The sequence below is a fragment of the Poecile atricapillus genome, chromosome 34, assembly GCF_030490865.1.
Source record: "Poecile atricapillus isolate bPoeAtr1 chromosome 34, bPoeAtr1.hap1, whole genome shotgun sequence".
Lineage (NCBI taxonomy): Eukaryota > Metazoa > Chordata > Aves > Passeriformes > Paridae > Poecile > Poecile atricapillus.
The window spans coordinates 1,686,962-1,708,007 of NC_081282.1; the positions used below are offsets into that span (position 1 = coordinate 1,686,962).

At 50.5% G+C, this 21,046-nt stretch overlaps 1 protein-coding gene across 1 annotated transcript in view; it reads right to left on the reverse strand.

Moving 5' to 3' along the window:
* LOC131590677 (hydrocephalus-inducing protein-like) overlaps positions 1 to 21,046 on the reverse strand; it is a 58,024-nt gene that overhangs the window by 24,395 nt on the left and 12,583 nt on the right. Inside the window, exons 9-24 of the mRNA XM_058860939.1 lie at positions 20,404 to 20,503; positions 19,020 to 19,138; positions 17,625 to 17,848; positions 15,651 to 15,718; positions 14,324 to 14,556; positions 13,405 to 13,514; positions 12,044 to 12,179; positions 11,429 to 11,593; positions 10,400 to 10,552; positions 8,329 to 8,567; positions 6,903 to 7,161; positions 6,135 to 6,278; positions 4,673 to 4,813; positions 3,878 to 4,194; positions 1,532 to 1,607; positions 621 to 830 (exon numbers count right to left, since the gene is read on the reverse strand). Of these exons, the coding sequence (XP_058716922.1) occupies positions 621 to 830; positions 1,532 to 1,607; positions 3,878 to 4,194; positions 4,673 to 4,813; positions 6,135 to 6,278; positions 6,903 to 7,161; positions 8,329 to 8,567; positions 10,400 to 10,552; positions 11,429 to 11,593; positions 12,044 to 12,179; positions 13,405 to 13,514; positions 14,324 to 14,556; positions 15,651 to 15,718; positions 17,625 to 17,848; positions 19,020 to 19,138; positions 20,404 to 20,503 (2,694 nt within the window). The remainder of the gene's footprint in view (positions 1 to 620; positions 831 to 1,531; positions 1,608 to 3,877; positions 4,195 to 4,672; positions 4,814 to 6,134; positions 6,279 to 6,902; positions 7,162 to 8,328; positions 8,568 to 10,399; positions 10,553 to 11,428; positions 11,594 to 12,043; positions 12,180 to 13,404; positions 13,515 to 14,323; positions 14,557 to 15,650; positions 15,719 to 17,624; positions 17,849 to 19,019; positions 19,139 to 20,403; positions 20,504 to 21,046) is intronic.

Here is a 21,046-nt window from a genome sequence, read left to right on the forward strand (position 1 = left end):
AACCATGGGAGGGCCAGTAATAAATGAACACATTTCACTGTGGGGACACAGGCCCTCTGAGGGGTCACCAACAGCCAGGAGAAACAGAGACAGCACTGAGGCACTCCAAAAGAAAAGGCACCTGCATGCAAGTATTGGCAAGCAGCATACAGGCAACAAGGGAGTCACAACAGAGCAACACAGACAGGGCCAGCAGCTGGAAATAGCTGTGGGCTTTCAGCTGAAAAAGAGTGAAGTGGGGATCATTCTGGGACAGTCTCTCCAACTATAGTGACTGGAAGCCCAAGATCTTCCCTTGATTATTGCATGGATTAAGAAGAGCATTAGACAAGAGCATCTCCTTGGAGGTCAGGCTTTAGGAGTGGATCAGCAGAGGGACGTCCAGAGCATCCCCCTGGGGTGCCTCAGGAGGCAGTGTGAAGTCCCCTGAACAAGAGGTATTCCCAGCATTTTGGAGAGGGTTGGAGACGGCCATTTGAAAGCTTGGATGCCAGATGTGTCCCTCAAAGGTTGAACTTCCAAGCCCCAGAGACAACAAAGGGGCTGGGAAGGGAGCCCTGGAGCGAGGGGGGCAGGAAGACAGCAAGGCGAGGAGCTGTGCCAGGGGAGCCGTGTGGTACCTGGGAGCCGCAGTTGATCTCCCGGGCGCTCAGGGAGTAGCTGACACGTGAGGCCTCCCCGCTCAGCTTCACCTCGTAGGTGGGGCCTCCCTCCACGTGGCACAGCGCTGTGACATGGGCCATGGTGTTGAGGTGGCCAGTGAAGGTGAAGGAGACCTGCTGTCTCTCTCCCGGCTGCAGCACACCCGACAGCGGCAGGATACTGAAAGCCTGCACGGAGAACAGGAGAGATTGAGGTGCTGAGCATGGAAATGGATGCAGAAGAGCACCTTGGAGCAAAGTGCAGCTGTAGCCAGAGGGATCTATTCCTCAAACAACACAGCCAGAATCATCCTGATCTCATCCTGTATCCATGCCACTGACCAGTGGAGGGACCATGAGGAAAATCTTCTCCCATACTCACGGATCAATGCACTAATACACTACATTAAAGTGAACTGGGATGTCTCCTGGCAGTAGAAATTCTCTCTGATGCACAACTTGCCTTTAAAAAGCATTTATGACTGCTTTTAGAAAAGCGGGACACTCAGAGTGAGAGCTCTTGGAGCTCAGGGAAGGACCCCAGCCCAGCTCATCTGACTCCTGAGGCTTTTCCCCTCTCTCTCTCTGATTTATATGCTGCTTTTTCAAGGTGCTACAGCAAAAGCTCCTGCAAAACTTTCCTACGGACCAGCTGATGATGTCCAGGGGGAGCAATGCCCTCCACAGGTGCTGCACAGCGTCCTTGGGCCTCCCTACAACATGTCCTGCACGGCCTCTCCAATAACCAGTTGCTTCAGCAGCACTTTGTGATGGGTCTGGAGGGATGCCAGGCCCCTCCGTGGGCAATGCTGAGGGCCACCAGTGGGGCTGGGAGCTACAGCCCTGCTTGCCACACTGAAAATGTGGAAGGGAGACAGATTCCCTCTTACCTTCTCCACTTTGAGGGGAGTCCATGGTACATCCACGGAGTGACTGAATCCTGCCAGCCCCACTGGGATGTAATGCCTTCCACGAATATATGTTGGCAGCTGAAAAACAAGCCATTTTCTATGCTGAGAGGAAGAGAGAGACACTTTGCAAAGTCTCATTTTATAAGACAGCTTCAGGCCCACCTCTGCAATACCAGCCCTCAGGTGAAAGCAGAGACCTGGAAACAGGTGCTCTGGCAGGGTTGGGAAGAGGGTACATGGAGATCAGGACTCATCACAGCTTGCTCTGGGAAGGAAGCTGGAGGTCTTATCATCATGATGCAGATGAAAGCCTCATCTTACATTGTGAAGAAAACAAGGCAAAACAATCCCACACTCAACACAGATCTGTGCTGAGCTTAGATCTGTAGGATCTGAGCAGGCTTCTCCAAGGAAAACTCTCCTGCTCCTCCCTCCCACACAGCCCATGTCCATCCACAGGCCCCGCTGCCCAGCCCACTCTCAAGGCACAAAACAGCAGGGCAGCAAAAAGGGAGGTCAGCATGAGCATGACTTGGTGGTGGCAAGCTGGGGAGACAACACAGCACTCGGTGTACAAGAAAATCTACCTCTGCTCTTGAAGATTGGCCTAGATCCTGTGGTTCTTTCAGGGCTGTGTCTGGCTCCTCCACATTTTTAATACTGCAGTGGCTCCATTGAGATGCTGAGCAATTCAAACAGGAACTCTTCAGCTTTGGTGGTGGGGGTCTGAATTGAGGTGGGCAAAGTTCATACCTGGAAAATAACATAACTGTGAGCAGGGAGCTGCAGTGGGAGGGAGGGACACCTGCATGAGGAGCTCCTGGTCAGGATGCAGCCCCTGGCTGGGTGCTGGGGCGTTGAACTCAGGAATGGTTTGATCCAGCCCTTCCCAATCCAGGCTGGAGCAGGTCTGTTCTAAACCAGCCCAGGGATGACACTGAGGTAGCAGTGGTGCAGGCAGCTGCAACTGCTTGCATTGAGGAACTACAGAGGACAGGGATTAACAGCTTGTGAGGATGCAAAAAGCACAGTGGGAGAGGAAAAGACAGAGAAGGAGGAGAGCAAAAAGTGAGATTTGACGCACCAAGGGCAGACCCAGACAGTGATGAGCCTGCACAGCCCTGCCAATGCCCAGTGCCAGAAACTCTGCAGCTCTACCAGCTGTTTATCAGGAATGTTTCCCTGACAGTGCAGGTGGGGGTGGTTGGCATTTTCCAACACTCCCAGGTAGCTCAGGTCACATTCCCCACTTTAGATTGAAGCAGGTGCTCAGGGTAACTCTGCTTGTGTTTCTAATGCCATGTGAGGACACAGTTGGGCTGTGCCTGCCTGTCACGCTGCTGAGCTGCAAGAGCTCCCCTACAGTCAAACACAACCTGAATGCTCCATTCCCAGACAGGCATTCAATGCCAATAATGACCTGCTCCCCAAAGAATAACTGTCTTTAGCTTTGTGACTTCTTATCTAAGGCTGGGTTTCATTTCTGGATGAGAGGATCTCTGATCATAACCCCCAAGAGATCCCATATCATCTATTCCACTGTCTTTAGTTTTAATCATTGGTTTGAGGCAACTTCCCAGGACCATGGTGCCCAGACAATGACATTTTTCACTCTAAAATAGAAACTCTCTGGGAGGCAGGGATAGGAGATGGTGTGATGAACAAGTCCTGCTGTCCAGCAGTACATAACCCATAAGGGACATGTTGCAGTGGGGAAAAGTCAAAATGAGTAACAAGTGTCACAAAAAAAGGGAGTGAAGAATCCAAGGTGTCCACCAAGAGTTGACCCTTGGGAAAGAAATCACCCTGGCACTAAGGGAGTTGTCTCAGAAAAGAAGGAAAGGTAACGAGATGTTCTGCATCAGCCCAGGTGCTGAGTAGCTCTTTCTCTGGTGTTGGGACTTTCTGGGCATCCTCCAGCACAAGGCAAGGGAGGAAGGCAAGGAGCAGAGAGCAGCTCCTGCAGAGAGGACCCATCCCTAAGCAGAGGGGCCAAAAGGGCACCCCCAAAAGGGCCTCCAGCAGCACTGTGGGAGCTGGGATTAGGAGCCCCTCATCCAGGTGGACATTGCCTCAGGCCACAGAGCTCTGAGAAAGCAGCTTTGGCCCCAGCTTTCCATCCCAAGGGAAACCACTATGGGGGTACACAGCACCAAATTGGTGGAAAACCTATTCCCTGAGCATCCAGCCTGACCACAGCTGGTCAGTGTTATTTGCACAAGGAGAAGTCAGAGCAGTCTGTCAGATCCTAGACAAACAGCTCTGTTCTTTGCAAAGCACAAACAGGACACCAGGAAGAAGAGGAGAGGGCAAAGGTGCACATACCTGAACTTGTGCACCTGGCTGTCTGCCTGGAATGACCAGTGGTACTCCACAGGAAGGGGGCTGCAGTTGCTCATCCTCAGAGAGCGCACTGCTTCCGTGCCAGCCACGATGCAGCCAAACTCCAGGCTGCTGGGCTGGATTTGGAGATTGGGGAAGTGGACTTCTCCCCAAAGCTCGATATGCTCCACATTAGGATGGTCCCTAACCATGTCTATCTTCAGAATCTTCTTTTCTTGCCAGCTGTTAAGCTCCAGTTTATAAGCTGGGTCAAATGCAATGTAGACATGGCAGGTCTCCTCTACACCCACTGTCACAGGCTGCAAGGAGATGAACAGTAATTAATGACATGCCAAGGTCTGACAGCATGAAACAGTGAATGCTCCAAGTGTGGCCCCAGCATGGGCTTCTCAGTTCATTGTTCACTTCTTTATAGCAAGGGTCTGACTGCAGGCACCACAGTCCAGTCCAGGATTCCCTCAGGCTCACGTTTCTGTGCTCAGCAGCAATACAAGGGGATGGCTGCTGGAGAGCTGGGATGCTTTCCAGGAGACACCTTTACTGCATGGCTTGCTCTGGCCAAATTGCCTGCTCCCTCCTCCTTGTGCCTTAAAGCCAGGATGGAACTTCTCAATTCAGGTAATATTTTGATTCCTTCAGCAGCTCTGCTGATGCAGCCCAGGCCAGCCCACTGCTGATACTACACAATAAACTTGTTGACTCAAGGGCCTCCCAAGAGAAAGGCACCAGCACATCCCTCCTCTTCCAGCCCCACTGGAGGAGTCCAGGGCTGCTCACCTGGCCATCTGGGAGGGGCTGCTGCTCCTCATCACAGACCAGAAACGGCTGCTCCACGTCCAGCACGAGGTGGAGCGGCAGGGAGCAGGTGTTTTTTAAAGCCAAAGGCTGGTACTGCAGAGTTAGGACATCACTGGGTTTCTATGGAAACAAGGAAAAACAGCCTCAAGTAGCCAGAGACCTCCTCCTGCTTCTGTTGCATCTCACATCTTTCAGCCCCACAAGTGCATACATTCTATTGATCCTTTCTATTTGTTTCTACTTTTCCAGGAGATGTTTCTTTATAGCAGATGCTTGTCATGTTTAGAAACCACAGCATCCTCTGGGGACAGGGCACCACTCCCATGTACAGATGAGGGAATAGGAGAGGAGGTGGCTGCTTGAACAAGACCTAAAGCAGAAAGTGAATCCAGGCCATTTGTCTCCAGTTTTGTCTCTCTCTTGGGCAGAACAGCACTGGATGATCTTCACTCACATGCTGTCATTTCTTACAACCTTATTGGCTCTAGCAGCCTCATAAAAGCAGTCAGTCTGCAACACGTGTCCTGCAGCCCCTGCTACAGGGACAAGGTGTGTGTGGTCTCAAAGCTGTGATCAGCCTAGGCTCTTCCTTCCTGTCTGGGCATTGTGCTGGGCTTCCTGCATGGTTTAGAGAAACCAGAGACTTTGGGAAACTGCTTCTGGATGTACTGATATCAAACAGGTGCTGTGCCATAGTGTGCAATGAATCAGTTTGTGTGTGTGGCATCGAGCAGAACCCAGGCAGAATCAGGGAGAGCTGAAAGGCTTCTAATTACATCTGAACTGCCTGTCCCAGGGATTCTGTACTTCAGTGGAAGCCTGGGAGCCAAAGGAGAGGCCTGAAACTACAGAAACCAAATCATGAAACATCTTCTCATTTTCAGACAACTTGCAGGAGAGGGAAAGATGATGCTGAAGCTGGGATCCAGAGACTAAAGGGCACCTGCTCTGCCTCAGTGTTATCATCACTGCAGGATGTCTGGGGGTCTTTTGAAGCAGGTGAGGCCTAGGGAAATGCACAGAGCTATACCTTATAGCTATACCATAAAGCATCCATGCCAACAGCAGAGAAGGCAAAGAGACACAGGAGATGATGGGTTTTTCCTCTTTAGCCTGAGGAATTCACAGATATTTCCATTCTTCCCCCCAGCTTCCCTATAGCATCAGTGTACAGACATCATTGTGCCTTGGAGGATCCTTAGAAACCTCCCTTTACAGTGAGCAGAGAAACTGGCATTTCCCTGGAAGTGGCCATGATCCCCACTGCAGTGCAGCTGTAACTGCAGTTTTACTTTGGGGGAGTTAAATACCAGTCTCATCTCTAAAAGCATCTTCACTCACTTTACCAAGTGCCTCAGGAAGAGCCAAGAGGGGCTTTAACACAAGGACACACCCCCCTCAGCCATGCTGTTCAATGCCAGGATACAATCCAGAGACTTACCTTCTCCACCCGGAAAGAGAGTTTTCTGGCTGATACTTCTATAGAGGGATCTATGAACTTGCAGCTAATGATTGTTTCTATTATCTTCTTTGTCACCACGCTTGTGCCAACGAGAGCTTCACACTTCATGTAATCCCGCACCTCCTGCATGCAAGAGTCACTTGTCAGCAGTGGATGGTGGCAGGGCACCAGCAAATGCCCTGCATTGGCTCAGCACCCACCACAGGCCCTATTCCTGCCACAGAGTTACAGTGGGCACTGCCTCCTTTTCTTGCCGTGATGCAGCTGATTTATTCTGCACTCAGTTGTCTCTAACACTGCACCCCAATGCCCACAAAAGGCACTTGTGAGAACTTCCCTCCCTTCACATGGCTTTTGTGTTATCTGTGCTTACCCCAGAGAAACCACTTGGCACTTGTTTAATTCACTTTCTTTTTGTGCTCCTAGCCTAAGTGTAATTTCTTTCTCTGCCCTTCTTTGCTGACTCAGCATGCAACACTGTTTGCCCCAAAAGAGCATTATTTCCTTCCAGCCCTGCTTTGGGATCAGCACTGGGTTTTGGTAGCTGTGGAATCCCAATAGAGCCTTAGCTGGTCTGCTGGTGGCCAGCAAGGAAAGCAACTGGTGCTGCCACAGAAACGTGCGGTCTTAAACCAGTTTCTTGAAGGCCCTTGCTCATTTCCCCAGGCAAATGTCAAGGCACTGTGGAACAAGGCCAGGGGAGGGGATCTGAGGGCTCCCCAGCTCAGCCCTTGGTGGGGACCTCACCTGTGGGGTGTGGGAGAAGCCTCGCAGCACCATGTCCACAGACTCGCCTGGCTGCAGCTCCCATGAGCCTGGCTCCAGCCCGAACACGGCGCTTGTACGACCGGGGGGCTCCAAATCATCTTGGGCCTTGGGGCTGCTGAGGGCTGAGACGCTCTGGCCCTTCTTCTTGGGTGGCCTCCAGCATTCCACGCTCCAGAAGAGCCGATGGAAATGGTGGCCCCTGTTTGTTACTTGGAACTGATGAGTACTGGGAAGGTGGCTAGAAGAGAAGCCAGGATGGAAGATGGTGTGGGAGCAGCTGTTTCCCTGGTCATCAGATTGCTCCCAATGAGCAATCTGAGGTGTTAATAACTTGGAGACTGTCTTCATTTCCAGCTCTTAATGTGGACCAGAAACTGTCTGATCAGCTGCCCTTCTGATGTCATTATTGCAAAGAGAAATCTGCTTATAATGCTAATGTAGCATTTTCAAGGCGAGACTAACAGGACCTGGTGTTTTCCTCCAAAATGTTTGTTCTGGGCTGATTCGTCCTGTTACTGTATTTTGCATTTTTCTATGCCTGACACTGTCAGTGAATCTTTGAGATGCTGCCCTTGAGGACCTTGTGTGTGGGGTATGATTGCAGGCATTTCTAAAAGGCAGCTCAGAGGCAGCTTCTGGATGATCCCAGCAAGCTGGTAAAAATCATCTGCCTGCTCCAGGAGAGGAAGCCAGGGCAGCAGGGCCTCTCTCCTTGGCAGCATCGTTGGTTTTGCACTGATAGCCATTTGTAGAACTTTTAGAAGTTCTACCGTTTGTAGAACAATTAGAAACTGTTTTGAAGTGAACTTTGCAAACTCTGCTGGCAGCAAAAAAGCCATCGAGGCCCTGGGCACAGCAGGGCAGCAGCAGGGCCCAGGAACAGCAGGAGGAAGCGGCAGGGGCAGTGCGGGCCCCACACAAACCAGCAGTTTCCATCTGGCCCTGGAACTGCTCCGTGGGCTCCTGCCTTCCTGGGGGGGTTGGTACCCTCCTGTCTCTCTGTTCCCAGGCCCTGCTTGCCTGGGAAGTGCCATTTCAGAAGGGAAGGGTGTGAGGCCATCTTCCCTTGGTCCCTCAGCCCCACGGAGGGACCGCCTCACCCGGGCGCCCTTTTGGGAACCTTTTGTTCTGGGGCAGCTGTGACACCACTGCTTGATCAAGTGAGGACATAAATGTATTACAACTAAAGACAATTCAGTGGCCATTTAGCAACTGGTTTCCCTTTCAGTGGCTTTTGAGGGTATCTAACAACTCTCAACTGGCCACCACATGTTTCTGAAGGAATCTCTGCCTTCAGGGAAGGACTCAGGGATTGGAACACTGAAGAAGATTTTGCCTGAAGGACTACAGCAAAACTGCTCCTTGTTGAGACAGGAGGAGAGGTGGGAGTGGGGAGATCTCCTACCTGAATTGGTATCCCAAGTTGAGCTCTGGGGCCAGTGGTTTGTCTGTGACAATTGTGGTGCCAGTGCCCATAGCCCTCAGTAAGAAGTTGAACCAAAAGCTGTTCCCGATGAAGAGCTGGATGGAGTCAGCAAAATGCCCAGTGTCATCCAGGATGGCTGTGACAGTCACAGGAACCTCACCCCTAGCGGGGATCACTCCTTCTTCCGTTTCAAGAACAAAGCACTGGGGTTTATCAGCCTGTAAGACAAGCAGAAGATGCATTTAGGATGGAAACCATACACCTTCATCTCTTGTGGGATATAAGAAAAGGACAGACTAAAGAGGGGAGGATAAAAATCATAAAGGCTTCATTTCCCTAAATTTGAGCTACAGTCTCAGGCAACAGCAGAGCTCATCCAACCTGTATTTTCCTCTCCTTTAACAGACTCACCTAATGAACCCAGTTCTGCCCAACCCAAGGGATGTTTATCCTCAGGAGAGTGTTCCTTCCCCACTCTTGCTCTGGAGTGTGTGCCAAGGAAAGCTGCTTTCTCTCTCTCCTGCCTTCTCACAAAGGCTTAAGGCCAGAGGAAGCCAGGACTGCTCAAATCCCACTCCAGAAACCACACAGCTGGAGGACACTGCTGAGATCCTGAAGAACATCACTGCAATACCAGTTGCAACCCCAACACCAAACTATTCTTGCCCAAGGGGCCATCAGTGCTTCTCAAGATCCCCTGAAGGACTGAAGCCCTCACTTCCCACTGACCATCAGCTGTAGAGAGGTGCCCCAGTGCCCTCTGCTTTGGAAAAGCCACCTCGAAATGGTTATAGCAGAGCAGAAAAGCAAGAAGCAGAAAGGAAACTGGATGATGTGTGCTCTGTGCACATGGCCCACTCTTCCCAAGAACTCTTGTCATCTGCTTTCTCATGGACTGCATGGATTGGGCAAGAGAGCTGGAAGCTGCTCAGAGGAGGGAGGAAAGGTCTTGCACCAGCACAGCTGTACAGACACAGCTCTGCAGGCCCAGCCCTGCTACGAGCATGTGAAACCCATCATTTACATGCCAGGCCCACCCAGCCAAGGTGCACTGCTCCCTGCAAAGGCTGAAAGCAGAATTTCATTGTGGAGTTAGAGAAAGCTGTCCTGGAAAAACCCCTCACTTGAAGGTTGCATTTATCCCCCAGACAGCTGGAAAAGCAGCAAGTTCAAATTCACAGCCCTCCTCCTTGGCCCAGGAGGCTGTGGCTGGACTCTCCCACATGGCCTGATGCTTTATCCACAAAGAAATACAAGGCCATAGTATCAGGTTTGAAGCAGCTCCACAAGTTCAACACATCCAGCATGAAGAAAAACCAACCTCAAGCCCCTCCCAGATCTCCCCCTCCAGCAGACAACCCAGCCAGCCCCAGCCCCAGCCTACAAGCCCTTCCCGGCTGTGCCAGCCCTGCTCTCCCTGCCAGGGGAGCAGCCCCAGCTCCTTCTGCCCTGTGCAAGCTCCACATATTAAAACAGCCTTTCTCTGCAGCTGCTCCCCAAAGATGCTCTTCAACAGCACAAAGATCCCAGGCTGGGGGGGTGCACAACCCCCACACATCTTGGTGTGCACAGCCCAACTGGCTTGAGCCACAGGAGGTGTGACAATTGCAGCCTGAGGACAGAGCTCACACCCTGCTCTCCACTACAAACAGCAGTTTGGCACAAAGCAAATGGAGCTGGAACAGGGAAACCATAGGGAAATCCAGGCTCTCTGGGGAGCAAAGGACCACAGGTTTCTCTTGATCTCAGAGCTCCAAAAATGTGACACACACATCTAAAGACCTTCCATAAAGTTAAGGGAGGACCTGTCAACACAATCCAGACTCGTTTCTGCTCCAACATCTCTGCACCTGATTTCACCGAGGGCCCCAGCTAAAACCACTCCAGAGCCAGGTTCCTCTTGCCTCGCTCAGATGGAATATTGGAGTATCCTGCCACCTCTCACACCACATGGGCCAGATGGAAATCTTGCATATAAAAACCAGTCATAAAAAGTCATGGCTGCTACTTACCAGTCAATTCCCTGGAAAACAGCCCCACAGGTACTTACAATCTTTATCCTGAAGTCTACAGGGACAAGACCTTTGTTGAAGAGGGTAAGAGTTTGTGAGCTCGGCTGTAGCGGTGGGATCATGCCAAAGTCTATCTTCTTTGGAGTTCCATAGATTTCTGCCAGCTCTCCAGAGCTCAGGAATTCTGCTCTCTGTTCCAGGAAGAAGCAGGAAAGAAAGATTTTTAAAAAAGCCAAAACAAACCACAACAGGGAAACCTAAAAAAGCTTAAACAGCTCAACTCTACTCAAGTTATTTATTATTTATTATTTAACCACACTCCAGCTGAAATGGTGGGCTTTTGGGGAAAAAAAATAAGAAAACAACATATTCACCTCCAAATTAAAAAGGATTAAGGTAAAAGAAACTTTCAAAATACAAATTATTGGCCCAAGGTAAAAGCTTTGCAAGAAATGTCTAGTTAAGACCAGGCTGACAGTTAAACAATTGCTTATTCTGGTAGGGAGAAACCCTCCTGCTTAAGGTAAGCAGCCTGATAGTTGAAAGCAACTGTTGTGTCAAACTTCAGGCTCCCTGGCACAGCCTGCACTGCCTGTCCTTCCTGCTGACTGATTTACATGCAGTGTCACAATGGACCAGGGTCAGATACTTGGTGCCATCCAGGGAATTTGCCATCATCACTTCAATGTGTTTTAATATAAGTTTAAATCCTTGCAACTACTCTTCAAATGCCAGCTTTCCTTTCTTTTACACAAAGCTCAATGTTCCCAGAAGTCTTCTGACATCATCTTTTGTGCTTAAAGAGATGACATTTGAAAACAGATATTTCCAAAGTTAATAGCATTTTAAAGATTAATTAACTAAAATTATCCTCAATTCCATCTTAGGAACTACATTCTGTGTGGACACTGAGATTACCACCTATAAGGCATAAGCACTTTATGCCACCAATCCCTTCTGTCCTTCTCCACAGCAGCCTGTGCCTGTTTTTCCCAGAAGAATCCCTGCACACTCTGCACCCTGCCAGGAGGAGTTGCACAAAGGCACACATCTCCCCTTGCACTCACCAGTGGGTTTCTTTCATCCCCAAACACGCCGATCAGAACATTGGTGCGATGATCGCCCAATGTTTGGACCTCGATTGTAACCGGAATCTCTGCAGTGCTGTGAGGCTGGACAATGCCACAGGGTTTGGGGCTGGAGTACAACACAGGAGAGTCCTCCTTGCGTTTCTAGAAGGGACAGAATCAAATGCAACTTCAGAGGGACCTCCAAATTCAACTTTAAACTCCTTAACATCCACTGCCACAGCAACTTACACACATTTTTCAAAATCCCCAGGACAAAGGTAAAAGGCCCAAGTAAGATACAAGAATTGCAGGCTTAGCATTCTCAGGGGGTCCTGCAAGGAGGCTGCCAGCACAGCTGTTGGTGTCTGGGGGTGCAGCAGCTTTTCACAACCCTCTAAGATCTCCCACCAGAAAAAACCCTGAAGACTAGAACATAAACTGTTTCCTCAGGAGGTTAAACTGCCTCCTAAAGTTTACATTCAGGTAGGATCCTGTTCTCAGCAGATCTGAATAAGACTGAATAGAAACCAGCAAGGTCTTATCCAAACCCTTTTTTCCCCTAATAATCTCCTCAATAATATTTGAGAGAAGGAGGTGGATGCAATGCCAAACCTGGGGAATAAGCCCGTAGCAGCCAGGAAGGTCAGTTTTATTGGTGATGATGAACTTCTTCTCGTATGGCTCCTTCAGGTGGCACTGATTGCAGCGCATGATTTGGGGGTACACTTGCAGCTCAGGAACCAGACATCTGGGCAAAGAGATGACCCCAAGGGAATCAGAGATACTGAGAGAACAGAGAACATTTACCCCCAAAGATAGATAACCCATTTGTCACTGTCAAACAGACATTTAACAGCCCTACAGTGATAAATTGCCTTCAAAGCCTTCCCACTCAAACATGTCTTGTCAAGGAGGGGCAAACCCTGAGAGGCAGCACCCAGAGGCTGCCAAGTGCCCCAGGCAGAGCACTTTCTTTGTCCCACAGCTGCCTCAGCCTCTCCTTTACCCAAGAAGGCTTGCAAGGACTCCTGTAACAGTGTCTGTGATCCATGAGCTCTGGGGGAGCATTCCCAACAAGGATCAGTGCTCACTAAGGCTCAAGGAACACACGACTCCAGTGTCTCAGTGAAAATGACTCCCTTCTCTCCCACGGGGCTGTTGCCCTGCCTGAAAACTCAGCTGTTTGCCCCAGCTTTGGAGGGCATGGGACACCACCTGCCCTACAGAGTGGGTGATCACCCCCTCCCAGTTCCTACAGCTCCCTCGGTCCTTCACTCCACAGCTCCATGCACTGACTGTCCCCATTTGCACTTGCTTGACAAAACTGCAGCCCAGGCACTGACTGCATGGCTCTGCCTGAGAGAGGGAGCAGCACCAGGGAACTGCATCCCTCTTGTCATGAAACTGGCAGGATGGAATTCTGCTGCAGCAAGAACAACTTTTGGTTTAAGTCTGAAAACATTAAAGCTCAAAATGAAAAGCAGAGGAAAGGAGAAAAACTAGAGCTGACTTGCCACATCAAGGGCTCTTTTCCCCTTGTAAGATCTTGCCCTCACCACTCTGGCTGTGAGCCACTTCCCCACTGTCACGTGCCCTCATGAACAGAACCAGACCCTGACTCTCAGCAGGCTGCTTGGTGTGCCCCAAACCAAAGCAGGGGGGTCTCAACCCAGCACAGCTCCATCTCTTGCAGGAAGAAGGAGAGCAGGTCCTCGGGAAATGTGTTCCAGCTCAAGCACCAAAAACCAGGCCAATAAATGATATCATTCCTGGTGCCTCTAGAAAAAGGCCCAGGACTGTGCTGGGCTGTGAGCAGGGCTGCTTTTCACCACAGGCTGCTTTCCAAGCACTGCTGTTCTCATGTCCAGCTGGTCACCACATGAGAACATGAAACAACACTTCTCCTTGGGAGCTGCAGCCAGCAAACCCTGTGCAAGGCAGTGTGCTGGGAGAGGCCAGGGAAGTGCAGGTACCTGGCTGTGATGATCAGTGATGCCACTTCCTTGCCAACACCCTCCAGGTCCACCAGGTCCACCAGCATTTTCCGGTAGTATTCCATCACCGTGTTGGAGCACAGGGTCACCTGGTGGAAGAGAAGAGCACTAAATTCTTCCTTATAAAAGCTCATTACCCACATGTGCTATTCTCCAGTTCTTCTTTCATGGTAAGGAAAGGGAGGATTTTTTAATTTCATTATTCTGCTGATCCATGTGTAGAGCACAGTCTCTGAGAGTAACAAAAGCCTTCTGGCAATCCCAGATTTATTAAACACACCTTGCTATTAGGGCATAGGTCAGCTAAATGAAAACATTAGGCTAAAGCTCTACACACCACTGTACTCAAATTAAGGGGCCAATTTTTCATCTGACTACAATGACACAAATGCAGATGAAATCTGCTGACTTGGACAGAATGAGTTCAGCTTTACAGTAGGAAGCTGAGGGCAAATGTGGCCCAGCAGGTGCTGGGCAGTTCATGGCTGCAGAGCTTTTTGTCTCTACTGGAGATCCCTGCAATGAACACAAATCATTCTGCTCCCCAGGAGAGGAGACATGAGACCAAGAAGAAAAGCAAACTGCTTTCTACAATGACATCTCTTATTCTGTCCTCATCCTTCCTCTGCCCACTTGCAGTCAAAGAAACTGCTCTCAAAAACACAAGAATGGCTCCAGTACTTTACCATATAGTATGTGATCTCAGCGTATGATTTTGGGAACAAAACAGTGCTGCTTCAGGAACATCCTGAGTAACCCAGCTAACAGAGGCCTCAGGCCAGTGCAGATCTCTCACTCACATGATCCTCAAAGCTGGCAGCAGAGCTAAAGCCCTCCCACACTCCAGTGAAGCTTTAGCCCTGGTGCTGAAGCGTGTGTGGCTGGACTCTTCCCATACCTCGATATCCTGGTGTCCCTGGGGGAGGATGGTCCCTTGGCTGGGATTCATTGTAAACTCCCTTGGCTCCACATAGAAATGAATTCCCTTTCTCCAGGATGGGTCACTGTCCTTGCATATCTGATCCAAGCTACTGACAGCAGGCTGCGTGCCATCGTCCGACATGCGGAGCTTGAATGTCACGGCCACCGGGGAGGTGTTAGTGAGGCGACAGGTCATGGTGCGGGGAAAGCCTGGGAAAAGGACACAAATATCCATTTAGGCACCAATTGTGTCATGACTCCTGGTGTGAATACCCTGGTAGGACGAAAGGGTGATTGGAGTTTAGCTCTTTATTATCTGAACTACAGCTCACCGAGAAGCTACATGAGGAATTAATCATCACTCAGTTCCCTCTGACACTGATTCCAAACTTCAAACTTGAAAATGCCCACTCTTAGCCCTGCTGAGCACTGGTAGTGTCTCTCTTTCTGATGGAGAAGAGCTCCTTCACCTGCCCCAAACCAGCACCAGTTATTTCTCCCTGATGACTGTGCACCCAGACCGAGCATTTACTCTGAAAATTCAAGCTGTAAAATTCCCTGTTAAGTCTGCCAACGCTCCCTCTGTTTGCAAGATGTATAAACAGTGAGTTGTCATTGAGAAGAAGCTACAGCAAAAGAAAGTGAGGATGGAATCAGGAGCTAGAACGTGATGCAAAGCACCCTAATGCAGTTTCTCTCTGCAGCATCCTTAAGGCATCTCTTGGTTTGGCCCAAACAGACTGAGCAGGTGACAGCTCAGAGCACATTCAGCTGGAGGCAAACCTGAGCCTTGCTTCGAGAGCAGTGATTAGGAACCATGTCCCACCTCACCTAACAAAGGGGGCCATCACACCCATGCTGCTCACTGTGATTGCTGCCTGCAAGGGTTTACCCCACTTTAGCTCTGAGATTTGCTTTCCATGCTGGAAAGGCAGAGATACAGCCACACATGGTGGGGATGTCCTGCAGAGCCCGGACACCAGCCACCACTGCTCTGCAGTGCACATCTGGCTTGGCTGGCCAGCTCTGTGGGGAGGAGACTTCTCCCAGGCCTGCTCACCAAGAGTCATTTGAACACAGATGGGGGGAAAAAACAACTTTAGGCACAGCCCAGAGCTTCTATTCCTTGGTTCTGTTTGATCTTACAATGGCAAAATGCTACCTGAGGCACCAGCAGCCCTGGAGTTCACAGCCTGAAGAGGCTGCTGTGGCAGAACACGAGTGATGGATGTTTTTATGTTCAAGTGGTTCATTTTGGAATGCACAGGTCCCTCACGCTGTGCCCAAGCCCAGGGAACACTCACCAAAGGAGATGTCACCGAAGTGGAGCTCATGGAGGTCGAAGTGTAAAGCAGGTCCAGTGACACAGCCCCTGCGATGACGAGCACAGAGCAGGAGGAAATGCCTCGGTTAAAGGGACTCACAAAGCCTGTGGCAGCCGTGGCTCGGGGACATAAAGCCTGGTGCCAGGGGCACCGTGGGTTTCCAATCAACACAGCACCATGTGCTCAGCACAGTGTCCGTGTGGGCAGGAGGCAGCTGAAGCCAAGTGGCCATCAGCCAACAGCCACTGGTGGGGATTTGTGCACAGGGCAGGCAGGAAAAGCCCCCAGGTGCTGGTGGTCCCATGAAGGACCCTGAACACACACCCAGACATGGCTCCATTGCCTCAGTTTCCCCATCTGTAATGTGATGGACATAAAAGTCCCCACAAACTTCTGTAACCAGCCTTTCCAGCCACGGGCTCCCTGCTTTGCTGCTTCTTAGCTCCAACTGGTGTTCCCATGGAGGAGCTTTCTCAGGAGATTTTGACCCACACAATCATTACAGACAGAGTTTAGAGACATGAAGCCAGAGAAGCCCCAAGCATCCTCTGAAAAGAGCAGCAACAGTTCTGCACAGTGGACAGATGAATCCTAGAGGAAAGGACCAGCCTGTCACCAGTGCAGCAGCCGGCACAGCCAAGGGCAATGGCTTAAACAACCAAACATGGGTGTCCTGAATCTACCACGCCACCTCACCTGTCCTTGAACCCAGCAGACAGGCTCCAAAAGTCACCAACATCCACTGAAATCAGCACTTGAAGCTGCACAACACTCACGAGTTTATTTTGTGCTTGACACCAATCAATGCCCACTCTGCTTTTTGGTTAAAAATCAAGGACCAGTGAACTGTGCCCTCTCTTGTGTTCCCAGGACTGCCACTGGCTCTGCTCTACACATCTCTACAAGAGACACCTGCCCTTGCCCAAGGAGAAAGCTGCTTATGCAATAATATCCCAGGACCAGTTTGGGGGGAGACAGAGGAGAATCAATTGATGGTGAAAGGTTCCCTCTTGATTTCCAAAATAAAAGAGCAGCACTTTTCCTCCAAAAACAAAGCCAGCATAATTGTTTCTCCACTACGGGCAGACCTACTCACCACTTTCCTCTTGCTAAGTCATAATTTTCTTATTCATTTTTTATCCATCTCCCTTATCTCACTGGTATAATCAAGTGTAGGTTGCATTCATTTCTTTACTGCCTTGATCCAGTGCCTCCCAACAGCAGCAGCCTAGCTCCAAAGCTCCAGAGCAGCCAGCATCAGCTTTCCTGCTTGCACGACATTATCCTACCAGCACATGGCTCAGGCTAGCAGGGACAAGCCCTCATGCTGCTGTGGAACTGAGGACTGAGCTCTGCCTCCCCCATTATCATCCCTTCTCCCTTTGCTGGGCCAGGATTATCTCTTGCAATGGCACCAGCCCATGGGATGATGCCCATGTCCTTGGCACATTCCTGCTGCACAGTTCCCTGTCTCCCAGCCCTTTCCTGGCTCTGGAAAGGAGGGACTGGAGCACTCTCTGCACAGGAGTTGGGAGCACAGCTTGTCCCCCACAGCATGGCCATGACAGGTGAGGTGAGGCTGCTGTTGCCCATTTGGGATGGATTATGAGCAGAAGTTTTTAAAAACACTGCTGCTGGTGCAGAATCACCCAGGCTGCCCCATCTCCAAAGCCCTGGGAGCTTTGCTGGGTGTTCAGCTGGGACAGCCCAGAGCAGCTACTGCCCAAAGCTGCTCCATCCCACTGCCTGCCATGGCCCAAGGCAGAGGGAGATCCCTGCAGGGAGGAGTCATTCCAGCCCCCGGGCACCCTACACTGGGGCAGTGCCAGGATCAGAGCAGAGATTAAGACCTCGGGAAACTCCTCTTTCCTCTGCTCGACCCCAAAATGAGGGAGGTGGGGGATGTGCCAGAGACAGCTACAGATGTGCCCAGCAAGCTCCCAGAGTCCTTACCAGACTGTCAGGGTCACAGGCGTAGGAGATGCAGCCACACGGAACTGGAATTGTTCCTCAAAGCTCCCCAGTACGGTGGCATTGAAGGAGATGTGAATCGTCCGGATCCCACCTGCTGCAATGACGCCCTCCTCGGGTGCAAACTTGAAGCAGCAGCCCACGTTTGTGGCTGAAGGGATATAGGTGAAGGGAGCATCTATAGCTCCTCGGTTCATCAGTTTCACCTGCAGCAGCAAGAAAGCGAAATGGAAATTCATGTGGAATCTTCCCTTCTTGTCAGTTATTTTCTAATGATGCAATTCCCAGCCAGAAAAGTCAGAAGATGCTTTGTGCTGCTGAAAGGCAGAAGTGAAAAAATACAACAGGACAAGTTCTGCCTTTGGGTTTTCATGCAAAGCAGCAGTAACTGCACATAACCAGAGTCACCCTGGGCTTATCCCATGGACACAGAGCAGTCCAGCTCTGGCCAGCATCACCAAGCTCATTCAGAGCTGGCCCTGAGAGCAATGTGGGGCAGCTGCATAGTCAATCACCAGAGAGCTGCCACTGCCCCACTTAGCACAGCTCCAACAGGACCATCTACTCATTCACCTTTTCCCAAATCATGAGAACAACACATTGATAACGAGGCATCACCATCAAATATAGAGACAGCACCATCTTTTGGTAAAAAAACCCAATGTGTTTTTCCTTTCCACAGGCAAGCTTTTGAAAGAGTCTGGCATGATGCAGTGCCTTATTTTCTCCCTCTTTCAGTTGCTCTCTATTTTTTTTTGCAAACTTGACACTATTTTGAGAGGGAGGCAAATAGCTAGAAAGATCCTTAGCTTTATTCCCAGGAACACTTTTGTCTTTCTAGAGTCAGAGATGCACCAAAGCTGGAGTGTGGTGAGGGAGTGGTCAGCAAAGGAAAGAATCCCAAGCCCTTTGCAAGGGCCAGCAGTGAGCCAGGAGGCTGGATGGCTTTCCTGTGACTCCCAGGAATAAGCAGGAGACACTCAACTGAGAATTGTTTGCAAGGTACTGAAGCTCAACACAGCCAGTTTGTTCCAGCTGCTTCTGAACAGTCCAATGCAAAGGTGCCTTTGTGTCTGGTGCTGCCACAAAAGCCTCTGAATGTGCAGCTTTTTGACCCAGTCTGGGTTTCATATGCCAAGGGGTTGTTTTTCAGGAAGCTTCTGAGCTGATCCCCAAGGAAAGCTGCCAAAAATTGGCATTGCCAAGGGACTGGGGCTTCATGAACAGCAGACACACCTTTCTGACCCCACCAGATCTGACCACTACGTCCAGTATTCCCTGCCCACAACTGCCCATGTTGTCAGGAATTCCACAGATCCACCAGGCTTGCTGCTGCCTCAGGAGCCATCAGGATCCATCCCAACCCCTGCTGCTCACCTCATAGACGTGGGAGGTGTTGACAGAAATGTTCCCAAGTTTCAGCATTTGACGGCTGAATTCAACCACGGGTCCTTGGCCTTCCCCTCTGAGGTGCAGGGGCAGCCTGCTCCCACGGCCTGGGGAGAGATGCTCATTTCAGTACAATAATTCCCACTGTTACACTCTATTTTCCAGCCTGCCTGAATGCTAGCCCCTGACTCTGAGCTGGATAAAACCAGCTCCTGGTACTGCAAGAGAAGATATGGACCCTTCTCTTCACTCAGGAGATATCCCTTGGGGCTGACTTCCAATTTCTAACCCATTCCTTGGGCTGGTTTCCAATTTTAGCCACCAGTTTGCCGAGTTTAAAACATCTCTGGTGTCCTGTAGTGACAGCCCAAGGAGTAATGGGTATCAATGCAAAGAAGGGAAATTTAGGTGAGCTATTAGGAAGAAATTTTTTACTGTGAGGGTGGTGAGACACTGGAGCAGGCTCCCCAGGGGAGTTGTGGAGGTTCCAGCCCTGAAAGTGTTCAAAGCCAGGCTGCTTGGGGCTTGGAGCTACCTGCTCTAGTGGGAGGTGTCCCTGCCCAGGGCAGGGGTCTTGGGACTGGACGATCTTTAAGGTCCATTCCATCCCTAACATACCATGATTCTATGGTTTCCTTCCCATGCACCTAGAGGAGCTTTGGAATCCATTCAGTGAAGGCACAAAGCTCATCAAGAGTTTGGCAATTGTACCTGGCAAATTGCTGGGCAGCAATTGCCAAACTACCTGGCCCAGTAGCACAAGACTTTGTTGCCAAAATCCTCAACTTCTGACACTCAGCATTGTGTTCTATCTGCACAGACTGAGAGCTGCAAGGTGCCAATTCCCACACAGGGAGAGAAGCAGGTGCTGGCCAAGGGTGGTCCCTCTACAAAGACCCTGGGCTCAGTGGGGCTCAGCCACCTCTGGTCTGGTGGTGTGTGGGCAGTGGGAGGTGATCCAGGCTCAGGGAGCACATTTCTAACTCAGCTCCTGCTGCCTGATGATGGAGCCATGCCAAATGGACCCATCCTGGAGGTCAGTGCTCTAGCAGGGCTTGGTGCTTGTTCTCTAGAGCTGTTCTGCTCTGCAGCTCTTTGACTCTGATTTTCCTTTGAGGAAATGCTGGCAAAGCCGTGCCATGAAAACTTCTCCCTGCACTGCCTGGGTTGTTCTGGGATCAGTAACCCAGACCCAGGATTCTGACCCTGGCCTTGCACAGGAGACTCCCTGGAAGCTGCAGGGGCAGTGGGATGTGCCAGCACTGCCCTGCTGCCCAGGGACTCTTCCCAGCAGTTCCAGGGGAGCCCAGAGGGCTCAGGCTTGCACCATGGCTTCAGTGGGGGTGAGAGAAGCAGGGGAAAGGAGCTGTACCTGAGATGTTGCAGTAGGCCACACTTCGATACTCTCGGGCCTTTAGGGGTTTAAAGGTCACCTTGATTTGGACTGAACTGTTTGGCTCGATCTCTCCCTCCTGAAACAGAAAGAGACAGCAAAACATTTCTCTTCAAACTTCCCATTTCTCTTTTACAACCACAGTCCTGTAAGCCTTTATTCAGAGCATCAATGATGAGTGAACAACACAAGGAGCCCAAGGAAACGCTCCAAACCCAGCTCAATACACCACTGGAAGCTCTTCATGTTCAGCTGATCAGCTCCCACTCTCCACAACATTCCCACTGCTCTGACACAAGCTGTTGGTCACATCATGCTGCTGTCAGCTGCAGAATGTAACTGCCTCTGTGCACTGGTGCACTTGACAAGAAGAGAACATGATCCCCTTCCTTGGAAATAAAAATCTTAGTTTAACCTGTTTGGAAAGAAAGCAGGGGTTGGGATTATTCTAGGGTTTACTCCAAGATGAGAAGGGATTTTGCACTGTGCAGACACCAGGCATTCATCACCTCTCACAATGCCAATCCTCAGAATCAGGGCTCTGGTTGATGGGAGAACGTGGGGGTTTGCTTGCATAAACAGAAGAGGAGAAGGAGGAAGGGGAAGGGGAAAAGGAAGAGTT